This window comes from Macaca fascicularis, chromosome 4 (assembly GCF_037993035.2).
Source record: "Macaca fascicularis isolate 582-1 chromosome 4, T2T-MFA8v1.1".
Lineage (NCBI taxonomy): Eukaryota > Metazoa > Chordata > Mammalia > Primates > Cercopithecidae > Macaca > Macaca fascicularis.
In genome coordinates this window covers 120,919,946-120,938,744 of record NC_088378.1, presented here as the reverse complement: position 1 = coordinate 120,938,744, position 18,799 = coordinate 120,919,946, and the positions used below count along the sequence as shown (strand labels likewise).

Below are 18,799 nucleotides of genomic sequence, written 5' to 3'. Positions count from 1 at the left end.
TGTTTGTTTGTTTTGAGATGTTGTCTCACTCTGTCGCCCAGGCTGGAGTGTAGTGGCACGATCTCAGCTCACTGCCACTTCCACCTCCCGAGTTCAAGCAGTTCTCTGCCTCAGCCTTCCGAGTAACTGGGATTGCAGGTGCCTGCCACCACACCCAGCTAATTTTTTTTGTATTTTTAGTAGAGATGTGGTTTCACCATCTTGGCCAGGCTGATCTTGAACTCCTGATCTCGTGATCCACTCGCCTTGGCCTCCTGAAGTGCTGGGATTACAGGCTTGAGCCACCACACCCAGTCTAAAGAAAGAAAAATTCTTAATGACTGTATAACAGATTGAAAGTCAGGTATATTTATTTTTACTGTTAAAATGCATTTAAACCTGCTTCTTATAAAACCCAGGATCTTGGCACAATGTGCAATCAGTTTGTCTTTAAAAAACATTTTGCCATTAACTTTCTATTTCAGAGCAACACCAATGAATGTCATTTAAATTTTTCCTAATATTTCTTCCTAATTTTTTGCTTTTTGCTTTGGAGTGTGGAAAAATGAATTCTCTAAAATCAAGAAGCAAATTTATCTTTTACATTCTTGCTATGTTCTGGAATTTATTTGTGCCTGCTTTTTAAGGGATATATTTAATATAAGTATTAAGTATCTAGTTCTGTTACTGTTGAAAAGTTGAATATCCTTCACGGTTTTCACTTTTTTAGAGGTGGGGTTATTACGTGGCACATAGAGCCTGAAGCCTTGCTCTTAGAATACTTTTCTCCAAGCACCAACCTGATCCACCTGCACACCCATGTACCCTACTTCTTTTTTAAAACTTTTATTTTAAGTTCAGGGGTACAAATGCAGGTTTGTTACATAGGTAAACTTGTGTTGTGGGGGTTGCTGTGCCAATTATTTCATCACCCAGGTATTAAGGCTAGTACCAACTGGTTATTTTTCCTGATCTCTCTCCTCCCACTCTCCACCCTCCAAAAGGCCCCAGTATGTGTTGCTCCCTTCTATGTGTCCATGTGTTCTCATCATTTAGCCTCCACTTATAAGTGAGAACATGTAGTATTTGGTTTTCTGTTCCTGTGCTAGTTTGCTAAGGATGCTGGCCTAAGACCTAAAGATGGAAATACCATTCTATCCTACTTCTAAAATATGTAATTCTTGAAATGATATGGAATAAAATGGAGGTATTTCAACTTTAGTGTGTTGTTTCAGTTGTATTATATATAAAAAAAAAAAGAAGGTGGCTGGCCAAGTGCTGCAATACATTGAAATAAAGGCATAGCTTAAAGTAGCTCTGAAAAAAAAAAAGAAAAGAAAAGAAAAGGAAAAAGGAACAAGGGTGTTCTACTTCTCTCCCAGAAGTGAGGTGACAGCAGCCATATTTGTGTTCTGGGAATTGAAGGGAAAACGTCCTCAGGCTTTCCTGGATTGCTCTTTCCACCACAGGTTATTGCACTTCAGTTCATTGTTCATATAGACATCTTGTGCCACCACAGAGACAGAGGAGCTCATGGATTTTTTATTTTCCCAAATCAAACTCCTTACAGTCATGTTAATATGCTTTTCTGATTGTAAAATGTCTAGTTTTCTTAAACGTGTTGACTAAGACATCTGTTGTAAAGGACTTAACTATAGATTTGTCATTGTTTCTGAATACTATGTGTATTTTAATTAATGGATCCATTTATTCATTCATTTTTGGGCCCTCACACACAAAGCTTTTGTGGCATGATATACACATTTTAACTACATATCAGAGTGTCTTCACTTGCCACTTCTTTTGATGTAGCATTGCTATACATCCTGTAACAATGTTATATCACAAGCAGGAGAAGGCAGTAAACAGAACTGAGGGAAGGAAGAATCTGGCTGTCAGTGTAAATGTAAATAGCAGCTGTCCCACTCAAACTGTTTTTAAAAACCACACGGTGAGAGCTTTGCATAAAATGGGACAGATCCGCAAGAATCAGGTTTCAGCACAAAATTCAAGAGGCGTGCTGCCATCCTCCTGTTTGCCCTGTTTTACCTCTCCCACTATTGTGCAAACAATAAAGCAAAAGGATTAGATGGATGGATGGATAGGTGGATAGACAGATAGATAGACATAGATAGATAGATAGATAGTCTCTGTTAAAATGTCATTTAAATATCTGTTTCGGTGTGAACAATAACAATGTGCAGCTGTATTAATATACGTAACTCGACTTGCTGGACAAAGATGACACTATTGATGGTATTATACTGTTAGTTACAAGATACTTTTGAATCCTAAGGTCCACATGAGTTTATCCTCTGGTCAGGTGCTGTAGCATTATTTGATGGGTCAAGCTTTAAAACATTTTTACTTCCAAATTTGAAACTTCTCAAATAATCTCCCTTCTATCATTTTTCAAGCAACAGTGAGTGTCCTGTATGGCATAACAATGACTTTAAAACACACACACACACACACACACAAACACACGCACCTTTGTGCAATTTCTTCTGCCAAATACTCACATATTTTCTTACCTTAAACCATGACCCCATTAAACTAGCACTATTAAGATTAATAGTGAGACCACTTCCATTTAGTTACATCATCTCTCTATTTAAAATAAAAGAAAAAATAAGATGTTTTTCACCATACAAATACTAAAATTGCAACTAAAGACCTACCATTGCTTATGTGAAATATGTGTGGGGAGGGACATGATCAGAGTTTACAAAACATTAACTACACTAATATGTTTACTTATTGCAATACCTTTTATATTAAACTAGACTTTTTTTTTGCTAAGGCCTAGAACAGGAGGCTTCACCTTGTGGGAATGAAAAAAATAGTATCTTTTTGTTTTGTTTTGTTTGGAGACAGAGCCTTACTATGTCACCCAGACTGGAGTGCAGTAGTGTAATTACGGCTCATGACAGTCTCAGCTTCATGGTGTCAAGCAATCCTCCGGCCTCAGACTCCTGAGTGGCTAGGGACTGCAGGCATACACCACCACATCTGACTAATTTTTAAATTTTTATAGATATGATGGGGTCTTTCTATGTTGCCCAGGCTGGTCTTGAACTCCTGGGCTCAAGGGATCCTCCTGCTTCTGCCTCCCAAATTGCTAGCATCTTTACTAAGGATATTTTCATTGATATTAACTGTTCCCTTTTGTATATTTTGTATCTCTATAAACTTTTCCTCCTTTTTCTTCATATTATCAGCTATTTCATTTTTTCCTGGTGCTTGTAATATAACATCTTGTATTATATACTGTCACCATAATAACAACAAACATGACAAGATTATAGGTAATATTCATATAAGTTCAATAAAAATTATAAAGTGCAACTAAGATACTTGTTGTTGTTGCTACTATTATTGTTATGACTGTCATTTTCCTAGAGACAGGCAATCTTTGGTACTCTTTTATATTCCCCATTACTCCTACCTAGCACTGTGCCTTGAATAAAGTAGGTAAGTAGATGCTTAGTATGAACAGATATACAGTAAAAACTTGATTTTATTTTTAACTTTTAGGTTCAGGGGTGCATGTGAAGGTTTGTAATATAGGTAAACTGTGTCATGGGGGTTTGGTGTACAGATTATTTCATCACCCAGGTAATAAGCATACAACTCAATAGGTATTTTTTCTGATTCTCTCCCTCCTCCCACTTTTTACCCCCAAGTAGGTCCCAGTGTCTGTTGTTCCTCTCTTTGTGTCCATGTGTTCTCGTTGTTAAGTTCCCACTTATGAGTAAGAACATGCAGTATTTGGTTTTCTGTCCCTGTGGTAGTTTACTTAGGATAATGGCCTTCAGCTACTCTTGCAAAGAACATGATCTCATTCTTGTTTGTGGCTGCATTGTATTCCATGGTATATATGTACTACATTTTGTTTAGAAAACTTGATTTTTTAAACAAAAATTTAGTGGCCAGATAAGATTTGCCTTGACTGAGCTTTAAAAATACCATTGTTTTCCAGATTGATTTTCATCACTTAATTTTACTTTGCTGGGAAGCCATGTTCACACCACTTCTTAAAAATATACTTGGGTTTAGGATTTTGTGAGAGAACAAAGTTATTCATGATTTTCCAAAGTTCTCCAACTTCCTTGAAAAGTTACCTGGACCCTCTGTAGGTATTTTAATAGGTCTCATGGAAAAGACATCTGAATAGTTTAGACACACTAAGAATAGGCTGTAGGTTCAGCAGCCACAAAATGACTTGTCCATGGGACCATTTCCCTTGGGAATCATGTGTGAAACCTGGGAAGTCAGTCCGGTCTGATGACCAGAACCATGAGGGGAGTCAACACTTCTGGATTGTGTTTCTGTTTTTTTCCCCTCAATTTTCCACCTATCCCTGCCTGCTAAGTCACTTCTCTGTTCCTCAATTTCCCCTCATTCTTCCTCATTACCTCCCCTCTTCCCCCCAAACAGGTCTTTTTTCTTGAATAGTTTAAGTAGGAAAAATGATTTGTCTGACCACAGCCAGGAGTGAGGTTTGAGCAAAATGCAAGACACTACTGTTATTAAGGTTGAATGCTGGTGAGAACCTCACTTGTGTTATCTGCCAACAGGGGAGGCTTTGCACTTGGCTCGGGATTTTGGCTACACTTGTGAAACAGAGTTTCCAGCCAAAGCAGTAGGAGAACATCTTGCCAGACAACATATGGAACAGAAAGAACAGACAGCAAGAAAAAAGATGATCCTGGCGACCAAGTAAGCAGAACGGGGAAACCTCTGTGTGCTTTCGTCTTCAGTCTTTGTTTTTGTTTTTTTTTTTCTTTTCTTTTTTTTTTCATTTTCTTTGAAATGAGGAAAACAAGTCTAGAAGGCACCCGTTTTCTAAAACAAGGAAGTTCTTACACACCAGCAGCTAAATATATTAAACAAGGACTTTCCCCACTTTGGTACCCAGGCAAGGTTTACAAACTGCCCTTGATTAGTGATAAGGCTGTCGTTGAAACTGATGAAAGTTCTTGGAAGGCCTCTCCAGAACATGCAGAAATCCCTTGGAGAAAAGCATGTTTAGGAAATGTAGATCCCAGGCAAATGTGCCTTTGGTTGCTGTGTAATTTGGTATAAGGCCCTCATTTTGCCTTAATAAATGAGAATAAAGCTCTCAAAACACCATAAATGTTTGGGGAATGTGACAGAAGATGAGGTCACAGGTTGGTGAGAGGTACCAGGGAGACCTCTGGGACCAAGGATCACCATGAGTGCCCCCAGCCTGTCTTGCATATAGGTAAACAAATCATCCTTGTACTGCCTCATAGTGTTATTGTCTTTTTTTTTTAAGGTATAATATATTTCAAAGCTTCTGGAAATTGTAAAATGCCTAATTAAAATGCAAACGAAAATAATGAGGAAAATGATACGGACAAATTTGACAATACAACGGAAAAAGGGGAAGCTTGCATGAGATGACTTTTAAATTCCCTGACACTTGAAAGTTCTTTGATAATTAGTGGGAATACTACCATTTATTGTGCAAAAATCCAGTAGAACCGCAGGTAGCACTGCAGGTTATGTTCAAAAGTTTTAGAGGAAAATCCTTCTGGTAGTAACTAATTCTTGTTATCCTCTCTTTATTGAAATAAGTTATTGCTACATATAGGCCATTAAGAATCTTAAATAATTTTTAATTCTATATTAAGATTTTAGAACTGGTGGTTTCAGCTGGTTAATAACTGTCATTCATGAATTAATTTTTTATTCAGGGAAAAGTATTTTGTTTGGTTTTTTGTTTGTTTTTTGAGACAGGGTCTCACTTTGTTGCCCAGGCTGGAGTACAGTGGTGCAATCATGGCTCACTGTAGCCTCACCCTCCCCAGGTTCATGTGATCCTCTCACCTCAGCCTCCTGAGTAGCTGAGACTACAGGCATGAGCCAGCATGCCCCCCCACCCTGTTTTTTGCATTTTTTGTAAAGATGCATTTTTGCCATATTGCCCAGGCTGGTCTCAGACTCCTGGGTTCAAGCAATCTGCACTCCTTGGCCTCCCAAAGGGCTAGGATTACAGGCATGAGTCACTATGCCCAGCCTTAGGGAAAACTTTTTAAGAGAAAATCTAGGGCAGAGAATATTAAAAACATTGCTTCTTAGAAACTGATAAAAATTAGTTATTTAATGCCTTTACAACATAATGGCTAAAATTTAAATTGGCTCAAAATGCATAAAACCAAAACTAAATATTCTATTTTCTACCAGCTTCTTATGTAACACAGGTCTTTTTACAAATTTAAGGAGAATATGGGATACTTACCATCTCACAGGTTTGTCCAAGACACTTGAATCCCTTAACTGAAGTTTACACACTGCTGTGGCTGGCACTGTTTGGACTTAGGACTCTATTTATCTATTGTGTTCTGAAAGTACTAGATGATCTCATCTTGTCCCAAAGAGAAGAAAAGCAAAAGTTGGTGCCAGAAGGAATAGAGAAAAAGCAAAACAAGATTAAGGGGAAAGGAATAGCAGAAAGAGAGAATGAAGACCAGGAGATAGAGAAAGAAAATTTTAAGGCAGATATGAAAGTTGGACTTAAAACCTGGGAATAAATTTTCTGATGTGGAAACCCCTGAAAACTCGCTAGTAGGAAGACCTAAATCTAAACCTTTTGCATAGTGTGTCTTCTGGGAGTCTTTACCTCTACTGTGTACTCTTTTCCTTTTCCAAATAACTTCTTGACTAAATTTTTTTTCCAAATAATTTCAGTCATGTTTCAGTTTCTCCAGAAGGAGCTGAAAGCACATATAGTTAGTTTGAATCCTTTACATTACCGTAGGAGAAAGATAAAGACTTGTTACAGAACAAGATAATTATACAGTACTAGAATTTAGGTAATATCTCCCAGATGTTTCCATAGCATATCATCCTAGCTGGCAGGATCATGCAGATTTACCAATGCACAGATCCATGTGAATTTTACTGTTGTCCCAAAATACAAATTTCCAAGAGAAAACACCTTCATTTTTTCTACCTCAAAATGACTTGGTTGTGGTTTTATCATGCATATTCAAAGACTTTCACTCCTTAATCCAGAGAAACACTTCTCCCTGTCCTCCTTCCCCCAGGAATGGTTTTGGAAGTATTCACCACTACCATCATCGACACAATAAATAACAATTCCTATTTTCTTAGAGATTCCCATCATTCTATTGAAGTCTGCGGTAGTCTCTGAGTACATTCAAATTAGCACTGAGATTTTGTTTTAATAGAAGTAATGCTAGAAGAATTTGAGGGAAATAAGAGAAATGCATCCATATTTGTCAAAATTTTACTGAGACATCTATTTTCGAGTAGCGTATTTGACCAGGTAGTAGTAGTTTCCTTTTACCTGGGATCTAAGTAACATATATTATTTTAGGTGATATTTTGAACTTTGATTTCATAAAACATTGTGAGAACATGTAATTTTCTTTTATCTGTCTGCTTATAGCTGCACATTTGCAGACCATTGAATGTCAAGCAAGAATTCCACTCATTTCAATTAACTTATTTTACAGAGAGTAAATAGGCATAAACATCTGAAAATTATAATACAGCTTTATAATTTTTTATTTTTGTTATTTATATGCATCCTGTCTTCTTATCGGACTATGTGAAATAAAAATTAGAGAATCAGAGACTGCAGTCATAGCAAACATATGTAATATAACCAGTAATCACTATAACTAGATAAACTAGGGGATGTGTAGAAATAATATCCGTTTTGTGCAACATATGAATGGTCACAATGTGTTCTGAGAAGTTTCTAATTTTACACCAATGGTAAAGCATTGGATATTTTCATCAATTAAAATGGTAAAAGTTAATATTGACTAGCCTATTATGGATATTCATTACATCCTGGTCAGTTCACCTTTATTCATAAGACTTGAACAACTTTATAAAAAATATACATGAAATCTAAAATTTATTGAATGAGAGATCCAATTGCTAATCTGCATTGTCAGATTGGCCTACATATTTCTTTTTTACCTCCATGAATTACAGATTCAGTTGTCTTTAAGTATATCGCCAAGTATACAATTGTATAGAGTCTATTAATTAAGTGTCATTAGTCTTCTAATTCCTCTTTATTTCCAGTGTTTTGTTGATTAAATATTTTGGTGTAATTTAGACATTTACTTAGGTGAAAGAATAGAAACTGAAACATTTTTTGAATTCTAAAAATGAACCAGACAAAACATGTGTTTAGTTGGTTAATAGAAAACATATTTAAACTTTTTCATTGAATTTAGAACTAAATATGTCTAACATTTGATTTGCATTAAGGTAAAGCAGAATAGTTAACAACTTTTAGTGTTACCATAATATTAATCATCTAAAGGTGAAGCAGAGAACTTGGATTTCAGACATCAGCTAAAAACTTACGTCCTTAAGGACAATGATGTAAGTGATAAAGTTAGAATGTATGATTCATTGAAGATCATCTTGTGTTACATAATTCATAATACGACATTTTGTCTTGAGATGTAAGATTGTTTCTTTTTGTAGATTTATAAATAAAAATTTAAATAAGAATGAAAGTGGTCATAAAATCATAATTCTGTAAGTGCCATAATGAGATGATGATGATAATTGCCTAGGGGGAATCTACAGGATTGTCATCTGTTTTCAAGTCTAAACTTGAAAGTGAGTGAGTTAAGCTGTAGAATTAAATATAAAAGGGGGAGAGTTCTAATATTACTCCTGGTAGAGCTTCATGTGTGAATTATTTAGCATGAGTTAAATTTTTCCACCTCTTTAGCTTTTTGTAATTTCTTCATCAATTTTATTATAACTTGCTGTATTATTTATACAGGAACAAAGTTGATTTGTCAACTTAAAAGTTTATTCCATTATCCAATTAATTCTGATATTATGCCATAATAACTAAAGCAATGTTTCCATCTTTATGTTAATGTTTTAAAATTTATTTTAATCTGATAGAAAAACTAAAAGTAAAAGACTGCTAAAAACAAAAATCTAAAAACAACACCAATCTTTCTTTGTAAGAATGGATCATAATGATGACCTACCATACAGTAAATTGTAAATGATGCCATGAGGCTAAATTTAAAATTTTAGTTAGAAATTTCAATAAACAAAGACAACAAATCTATATTAAATGACACAAAGCACAAAAGATGATGATATACTCCTCAAAATGGCACCAAACACTTAGATTAAGTTGCATTCATTGATTAAAATATGAGCAATACACCTGAAAATGGGTATATTTCATAAAGCAACTGAGTCTCACAACAAAAAATGTGAGGAGTTCAGAAGAAACCTTCTCAATGAAAGTAAAAACACACAGTTGTTAAAAGCATGTATTCAGATGCTGTATCTCAGAGATCCAACTGGTCCTTTAGGAAGGGGATGTGGAGTATCTTATTTCATTGAAGCAAATAAGGACTTTTTTTCCTTTCTCTGACTCTTTTTTTACTTTCACCTGTGTTCTACAAACATGAATAAGGCAATTCTGTGAAATGACACAATATTTGAACACTGGCATTAAACCAGACCCTCACTGTTCATTTAAAATATCATAAGCGATCTTTGATGGAATTCAATAAATTTTAGATATCTGATTAAGAATTCTCCACTGATTTTGACTCAGTGATCAATTATTTGTACTTTAAGATATTTTGTCACTTTTTGGTAGTCATTTGTTAATGACACAAATGGCTTGCAGCAGAATAATGGCCGAGTTCATATTCACTTGAAATAATTTGACCCTTCTATACCTGTCTTTTGTTACATTGATAGTCAAAGTCAGGACTACAATATTATACTTTGCAACTGCCCATTGTAAAAACAGATAAAAAACCTAATTACTATCATATTATCCCTTGATTATGGAGTCACCTCACTTTAGATGATGGATGCTTTAAGTAATTGCTTGGCAATCCTTTACTTTTCAGAGACTGGACTAATTTAGTGTTTTGTTGTTAAAAAACAAAACAAAAACAAAATCTCTTTGTATAGTGTATTCTGCTTCTTTAGAATTATATCATTTGCACTGTACATCACAAGGGCTCTATTGTCACATGCTAATACTGTAATTAAACTGAAACGAATGACCTAAAACCATAACCACTTAAAGCAAAAAAATGCAGCAGGAAAGTTACCTTGAGGGTACTTTTTGCAAGAAATTAGCTTACATGGCACATAATACAACCATTTTTGTGAGGCTAGTGAACTAAATTACTGGTGATTATCTGCTTCAAATATTAACATATAAAGTTAGCTCATAAGAATATGAATTCTAATGCAATCTTGGGAAAAAAGGATTTTCCGAAGTCTGTTTGAATCATGGCTCTGAAGTAAGACTATAACTTTAATTAAATTTGTTTACAGATATGATGTCTAAAAAAATCACATTTCATTTAAAAAGATCATCGTGATCATTTCATATGGGGTTTCCCTTATCCTGAGGTTAATTTATGAATAGTCATCTTAAAAATGAACATTGGTCTTATCAGTGCTCATGGATTGTTATTTGTTTGAAATGTTGTATGATTATCCTATAGCTATTAAGAGCAAAGTCACAATTGTGAACCTCAACTGTATGCTATGAATGGAACTTTTGAGGTTGCTTTATGAAATGTTATCCAGACTGCTTTTAAAAGACAGAACAAGTCTTTGGTTAAATATCATGGGATGAAATTAAAGCCCAATTTCAAAAGTTCAATTTTAAATTTGATTCTTTTATTTTAGACAAATCTGTAAAGAATTCCAAGACCTCTTGAGCCAAGATAGATCACCGCTGGGATCCTCCAGACCCACTCCAATTCTAGACCTTGACATCCAGAGACATTTAACACATTTCAGGTAAGACTGGTTTTCCAGATTGCTCAAATTCTTTACTAACCCAGACTCTTGTATTCCTATCACAGTTCTACTTAGAGATATCACTTATATATTTATATGGTGACTGTCCTAGTCCTTTCAGATAGGTTATAACAAAATACCTTAGACTGGGTAATTTATAAACAATAGAAATATATTTTTTACTGTTCTGAGGGCTGGGAAGTCTGAGATTAAGGTACCAGCAGAGTTAGTTAGATAAAGACTTGCTCTTTGCTTCAGAGATGGCACCGTCTCAATTTTCTCCCACATGATGAAAGGGCCAAACAAGATCCCTTGGGCTCTTTTATAAGGGCACTAATCCTATTCATGAGGGTTCTGCCCTCATAAGCTAATCACCTGCTAAAGACTCTATTTAATACTATTGCATTGGGGATTAGGTTTCAATATATGAATTTGGAGTGGAGTAAAGGGGACACACATATTCAGACCATAGCAGTGATTGACTGAACTTTTTGAAATTCCAAGCTTGTAAAATCAAATTGAGAGAATAACAAGGCATGAAGCATTTTAGATTGGAAAATTTTATATCTTTATGTGTTGTTAGGAAATCATTACTTTATAAAAGTGAACACTATTATTTCAAATAATACTTAGCATTTTTGGATGAGGGTTCTGAAATCTTTTAAATCATTCTTTATCTTGGTGACACAAATTGTTTGATGGAAAGATGCCATGACAGAAGTTAACAGGATATCACTAACTGTTTTTCCAGAACTATGATAAAAATTTCTATGCAATTAAAAACTGCAAATGGTTCTTAAGTTAGACCACACAAGAGCATGAAATGTATTATTGGAAGCATATTTTAAATTTAATTTTCTGATGTGTTTTGGGAATGAAGAAAATATTTTTTATCTGGTTGGTTTATGCCCCAGATGGAATGTGAGAAAGAACATGGTAATTACTCAGGTGCCTTACATTTTTAAAACTCTAGAATTTTAATGCCTACATGATAGGCATATTGTACCCTTTCTTAGTTATTATCATTTAGTTAAACAATGGTAAGGAAAGACTAATACACATTAAATATTAACATGATTTCAATACCTGTCAAAAATTGTAAAGCTGTTGAGGAGGGCGCTTCATTATATAAAATAACAAGTGTTTAAATAAGTTGAAATTTAGGCTGCAACATCAGAGACAGTTAAATAGAATATTCTATTTTACAATATGTCACAAGTTTCCTCAAGATGTAATAGACACACATCTCTGAAGACTCAATTTAGGATTTATCTTCCAAAAATGCACAAAATGTAGGATATATTTCACAGGACTTCTCTCCTATCACTCAGTTGAGCTAGTGATAGGAAGTGTAATAAAATTGTGGGAAAATAAAATGCCCAAATGCTATGAGCAAAAGGTTTTGGAGTCAAAACCTTTTCAAATCCTTGTGTCTGTGAGCCTTTATGTATGTGAGCTGGGTTGTTTGGGGTAACTCACCCACTCTTTCCAAACCTTTATTCCTTCAGCTTTAAATGGGATAAGAACCCCTCCATTATATGGTCATAGGTGAGCTAAAATGAGATAAAGAATATAAAGTAGGCGTTCAGTAAATGACGTTTCATTTATCTTCACCACCGATCCAAGTTTAAATTTGTTTCCAGCATTATATCTACACAAATATCTTTCATATTTTTGTTTGTGTGCACAATAAAGGGATTTATAATTTTTACAAAAGATCAACTCAGAACTTAATTTTCATTGAGATTTGATTCTGGATTTAAAGAAGTGTGTTAAATTACAATTTTACTCTGAGAAGGAGCATACTATTAAAGTACAGAGAAATGAGACTCTGACATGTATGCTAGATTATTTCCAATTACAGATGCTGAGGCCTTCATCAGATAGTAAACCATTCTTTTTATGCTCAAAACAAAATAGAGCACTGGTCGAACATCAGCTAGTGTGTGAAATAAATAGGCAAAACATTTGTCTTCTTAGCATAGGCACAACTTGCTGATTTGTCAATACATTAGTCAGTTGCCAACTTAGTGCCACAGAACTCTTTAGAGAAAACTGACTCCAAAATGTGAGCTGCACATTTTCTTTGTGGGTTTCATAAGCTCTTATTTACCTCCCTGTACAGAATACGGGAACAAGCTGGTGTTACTCAGAGTGCAGCTAACTATATGGTAAATGGCTACCCTCACCCCTAGTGAAAAGAAAGTGAGGTTTTATTGGAGGTGTAAAACTCTCAAGATTGTATGTGGCTTCAGTTTCTTAATCACAATTTCAAGCATAACCGTATCTTAAAACTTTCTAACACTACATATTTACTTACGATAGTATCATCTATAATATGTTGGTATTATTTATATATTGAATATTTTGAATATTTGAAAATTATGATTTCCTATTTATTATGCTTTTTAAATGTTTGCAAGAATTTTTATTTTTCTTTAATTATAGTCAAAATTATTTATTTAGATAAAATCTTCTGATTTTATAACAAAAGTAGTAGGATGATACAAATCACATAACCAAAGATTTCTTTATAGCAAATTTCCTACTATGTCTTTTTCTTAAACTGTGATTAAAAACACATAACAGAAAATTTACCATCTTAACCATTTCTAACCAATTCAGTAGTGTCAAACATATTTTCATTGTTGTATTACCAATCTCCACTTTTTTATTTTGTAAAACTGCCTCTGTACCCATTAAACAACTTCCCATCTTCTCCTGTCCCCAGCCTCTGTCAACTACCATTCTATTTTGTGTTTCTGTGGATTTAACTACCCTAGACATCTCATATAAGAGGAATCACACAGTATTTGCCTTTTTGCACTGACTTATTTCACTTAGCATAAGGTCTTCCAGGTTCATTCATGTCGTAGCATGTGTCAATTTTTTTTTCCTTTTCAGGATGCACAGCATTTCTCTCTGTGTGTGTGTGTGTGTGTGTGTGTGTAAGTGTGTATGTGCCTATATATGCCACATTTTGTTTATCCATTCATTCACTGATGGCAATTAGGTTGCTTCACTTCTTGACTATCATGACTAGTGCTGCCAAGAACATGGGTGTGAAAATACCTCTTCAAAGTCCTGCTTTCAGTTCTTTTGGATACACACCCAGAAGGGAAATTGCTGGATGATATGGAAATTTTATTTGTCATTTTTTGAGGACCTATTCTAGCATTTTCCATAGCAGCTACATCACTTTACATTTTCACAGATAATGTACAAGGTTTCTATTTCTCCATCTCTTCACCAAATAGTAGCCATCCTAATGGATGTGAGGTGATATTTCATTGTTGATTTGCATTTCTCTAATGATTAGTGATGTTGAACATCTTTTCATATGCTTGTTAGCCATTTCTATATCATCTCTGAAGAAATGCTTAAGTCCTTTGCCCACTTTTTGACCAGGTTACTTTTTTTATTAAGCTGGAGGTTTTTATATATTCTAGATAGTAACCTCTTCTTAGATGTATAATTTGCAAATACTTTGTTCGTTCTGTACATTTCTTTGTTAGTCTGTTGATGGTGTCTCTGGTACATAGTTTTAAATTTTGATGTAGTTTAATTTGTTTATTTTTACCTTTGTTGCCTGTGCTCTCGGTGTCAAATCCAGGAAATCTTTGTCGAATACAATGCAGTAAAGCTTTCCTGTATTTTTTCTTCTAACAGTTTTACAGTTGTATGTCTTGTTTCGGTCTTTGATTCATTTTGAGTTAATTTTTGTTTATGTTGTAAGGTAAGGGTCCAACTTCATTCTTTTGCGTGTCTTAAATTTTATCATTTTAAACAAAAGATACATGATTGGCATTTCCAATTGAAACCCAAAGTGAAGGTTCCTGATGTAGACTGAATTTAAATGTGTGTAATTTCTTTACTGCACATTTATTTTAAAAGGCATCAACAGAATATGTTAACAATAGGATAGCAAAAGTCAGCTTGTTGCTTAGCCTTGAAATAGACTCTGCACTTTACAAGTGTATTTCTTAAACTTGGCTTTATATCAGAATTGCTCTTGAAACTGTTAAAAAAAAAAAAACTCAAGGATTGGAGGACATACTTAATATTTAAAGATTTGATTCAGTAGTTCTAGGGCTGAACTCAGGTATCTGTTATTTTTAAAACTCTGAAGTTGATTCTGATTGTTAGGCAGGTTTAAGAACCACAGTTCTAGGATATTCTGTAACTATAAGCTCTTTTCCCTCGCTTTGGGAGAAGAAAAGCTCCAGTTCACTTTTAAAGTGTCACTGAGAATTCTATCAAGTTTTGTATTGTATACTTAACATATTAAAAACATTCTATTGGGAGCCCGAGGTGGAAGGATCACTTGAGGCCATGACTTCAAGACCAGGCTGTGCAACAGGAAGAGACTCCATCTCTATCAAAAATTTTAAAATTAAAAATAAAAACATTCTACATTGATGATTCTACTAATAATCTGGGTAAACATGTGTTAGCATACAGCGTGTCTTTTTTATTTCATTTTATTATTTGTGAGACAGGGTCTCACTCTGTTACCCAGGTTGGAGTGCAGTGGCTCAATCATGTCTCACTGCACCCTAGACTTCCTGGGCTCAGGTGATTCTTGAGACTACAGGCATGTGCGACCATGCTTGGCTATTGTTTTGTATTTTTTATAGAGATAGTTTCATCATGTTGCCCAGGTTGGTTTCGACTTCGTAGGCTCAAGCAATCTGCCCACCTCAGGCTCCTAAAGTGCTGGATTACAGGCGTGTGAGCAACTGTACCGGGCCGAGTGTGTCCCTTTTAAAATTTTCTGCTGACAGTGACAACTGTAATTTCGATAGAACCATAAGCTCAAGAGAAAGATGAATTACAAAGGAGACATATCACATCTGACTTTGAAAGCAGACAATTGTCAGAGTACGATTTTCCACCGTCTTTTACTGAATGCTGGCTGGGAAAGAAATGAAGAGGGAGTATAATTGGATAGGCATAGAGAATACTCTAATTAATAACATCACTTGTGTTACTATTTTATTTAGTTAAACCTCCTTCCCAATGCAGACCACTTAAAAATATACCTTAGAGGTTGGCCAATTTGGTGCCTTGAGAACTGTGGCGTACTTTCAGCAGATTTAATATGTCCAGACAAAGCACAGATAACTACTTCTAGTTTTCCATGGCAGTTGACATATCAGTGTGTTCTGGGAAGCCGTATGCATAGCAGTGACCCTTCTCACAATTCACAGCCTGGAAAGCTTCTTGTTTCCATCAAAATGACAGAAGGCAGGCTTATTCATTATTTATAATTTACTGAGTACCATCAACAGTGTGTATTGTTGTAGAGAACACAGCAGACACCACAACACAAACGAGAAGGGGGAAGAGATTTGATTGACATCTGCGGAAGACCCCATAGACTTACAGTTCCTGGGAATAGTGGTGGCAATTAGACCAAGGTGGCATGAGGTTTCATGGTCAGAGTAGCCTCAGCTCAGATGGAAACCCAGAGTCCTACTTTTTTGAAATGTTAGGAGTTTCCCTCTTTGAGATTTCAGGAAATCTTAAAATTTTCCCCTCTTTGTCTCTTATGTTCTCATAATCTCCTTGAATCTGAAGTCAAGCAAAAGCACATTTGACAATGTAATAAGATATTAGACTATCTTGCCAGGCGTGGTGGCTCACGACTGTAATCCCAGCACTTTGGGAGGCCGAGACGGGTGGATCACGAGGTCAGGAGATCGAGACCACAGTGAAATCCCGTCTCTACTACAAATACAAAAAATTAGCCGGGCGTGGTGGCGGGCGCCTGTAGTCCCAGCTACTTGGGAGGCTGAGGCAGGAGAATAGCGTGAACCCAGGAGGTGGAGCTTGCAGTGAGTTAAGATCATGCCACTGCACTCCAGCCCGGGCGACAGAGCAAGACTCCATCTCAAAAAAAAAAAAAAAGAAGTTAGACTATCTTGAAGGCTCAGTTCAGGGAAGACACCCTGTTGACAAAATGAGGAAACTTTTTTTCTCAGCATGTACCTTGGGAGGCTGAAATTTTGTTGTTTCTGTTATTTCTAGTAGAATTATTATTTGTTGTTCCTACTATGTTAATGGCAGGTAGTGAAAAGATGACTAGAGGATTATCCCGTTCTTTAGAACTTCTAAAATGGAGAATAATTTTATATATATATATATGTAGAGAGAGAGAATATATAATTATTCTATATATGTAGAATATCGATATAATTATTCTATATAGATATATATAGGCTTATAATATACAAGAGTGATGCTACAATAGAAGATTAAGCATACTGGTAATTTACCTGGGGAAATAAGGAAATTTCTTCTTTTTATCCATAGTACCTAGCGAATAGTATGCATGCAATAAATATATGTAAATAAATGTAGATTACAATAATATCTCAGTTGAGTCCTGTGTATATTCTCCATTGGTTCATTCTCAGGGCCATGATGTTTTAATTGGATGATGGACTAGGGAAGTAAAATGATCAATGTGCTTAATTCTCCTATTTAACTCATAAATTATCCTGACAGCCTACCTTCTTAGAAATATACCCTCTTACTACTGCCTTGGGAAATAAGGAATGTATAGGCAGTCCCAGACATCTATGTGCTTGCTGGTGATTAAATTTTCTTCAATGATTCTCAGTGTTGGAAGGCCTCTAACATTTCCTATTCTTCTTCAACATTTAGACCTTCTCTCCAACGTCTCTGTCAAGTTATCCATGTCAAGCTTGGAAACTCTCAATAATAGACTGCTCTCTATCTCTGACAACTCTGTTAGAAATGCCTTCCTTCTATTTCCCAATGTCCCGCTTCTTGCAGGCTTTCAGAGTTACTTTCATCCTGGTTCCCTCCCACTTTCTAAAGGCAGTTCTCATGTCTTCCCTAGTTTTCTCTTCAAGAGTTATTCATTCCCACTTCCTTCAGGGTTCCACATATGACACGCCTTACTGTCAACTCAACTGGTATTTTCTGATTGCTCTGTTCTTGGCAACATGCTGAAGAGCGGATGTTTGTCTCTAGTCAAACGTGAGCATGTTTTGTTTTCTCCAAGAAGCCTAAAGTGTGCATAGTTTTTGTTTTTATTTTGTTAAAATTTTCTTGAGATGGAAAAGTGGCTGGGAAGGTCATCAACAGTGGGTGAGTTTCTTCACTAAGCATTCTTTAGTGTGAGAAAAGAAACAATGAAATTTCAATTAAATCTGTAATCTCAAAAGCAAAGGTCAGCAGATATGAGTTGGGGGAGATCTTCCTTGCTAAAACTGGATTTTTACAAGGAAATGCAAAGATGGAACTAGGAGAAGGTTCAGAAACCTGCCTAAAGTTTACTCAAGCAATGAATCTTTGTCAGGAGGAACATATATTAAAGCATCAATTACAGGGCTTTTGATGATATTTTTATGGATTTTTAGATTTAGCACATAGGAGACTAGTGGTTAAAACAATAGAAGCCAGAGGTAACTGTTTCTAATTAAAAGTTGCAAACATGACCCTGTAATAACTGCGTGTGTGAATAACTGACTTTGGGGAACTTATACATTGTGGAAGAGTTTTGGTTAATTTTTATTTAAATATTGTCTATCTTTGTTGAGCTATGGACTGAAGAGAAATTGACAAAAGACAATATGGCATGGTGGGAAGCACTCAGAATTAATTGTCAGGGGACCTAACTCAGTCTCCACTTGGTTACCAACTAGATGTGTGAATTTAGAATAGGAATTTCACTTGTGTGACCTCTGCATGTTCATGAGTCAATGCAGTTAAGCTGGGTGATTTCTAAGGTTCTTTCTAGACCAATAATATTTACTCCATTCTTAATTTACAGATTCATTTTAAATCATTACTTATGCTGAGTTTCTATATCATCTCATATCTTCTTTTTATGTTTTCTCAACTTATTCATCTTAAAACATCAACAGTTCAATAAAAACCATTTTAAAAAGCTTAGCATTTTCATTTCTCTATTCCAAATAGAAAATATGTCTGATGGGGAGAAATGTAACAAGATGGTTAATGT

The 18,799-nt window shown here is 35.3% G+C and overlaps 1 protein-coding gene across 1 annotated transcript in view; it reads left to right on the top strand.

Moving 5' to 3' along the window:
* The window catches only part of TFAP2D (transcription factor AP-2 delta), a 55,226-nt gene that overhangs the window by 25,491 nt on the left and 10,936 nt on the right, over positions 1-18,799 (top strand). The window contains exons 5-6 of the mRNA XM_005552763.5: positions 4,560-4,701; positions 10,690-10,803. Coding sequence (XP_005552820.2) covers positions 4,560-4,701; positions 10,690-10,803 — 256 coding nt within the window. The remainder of the gene's footprint in view (positions 1-4,559; positions 4,702-10,689; positions 10,804-18,799) is intronic.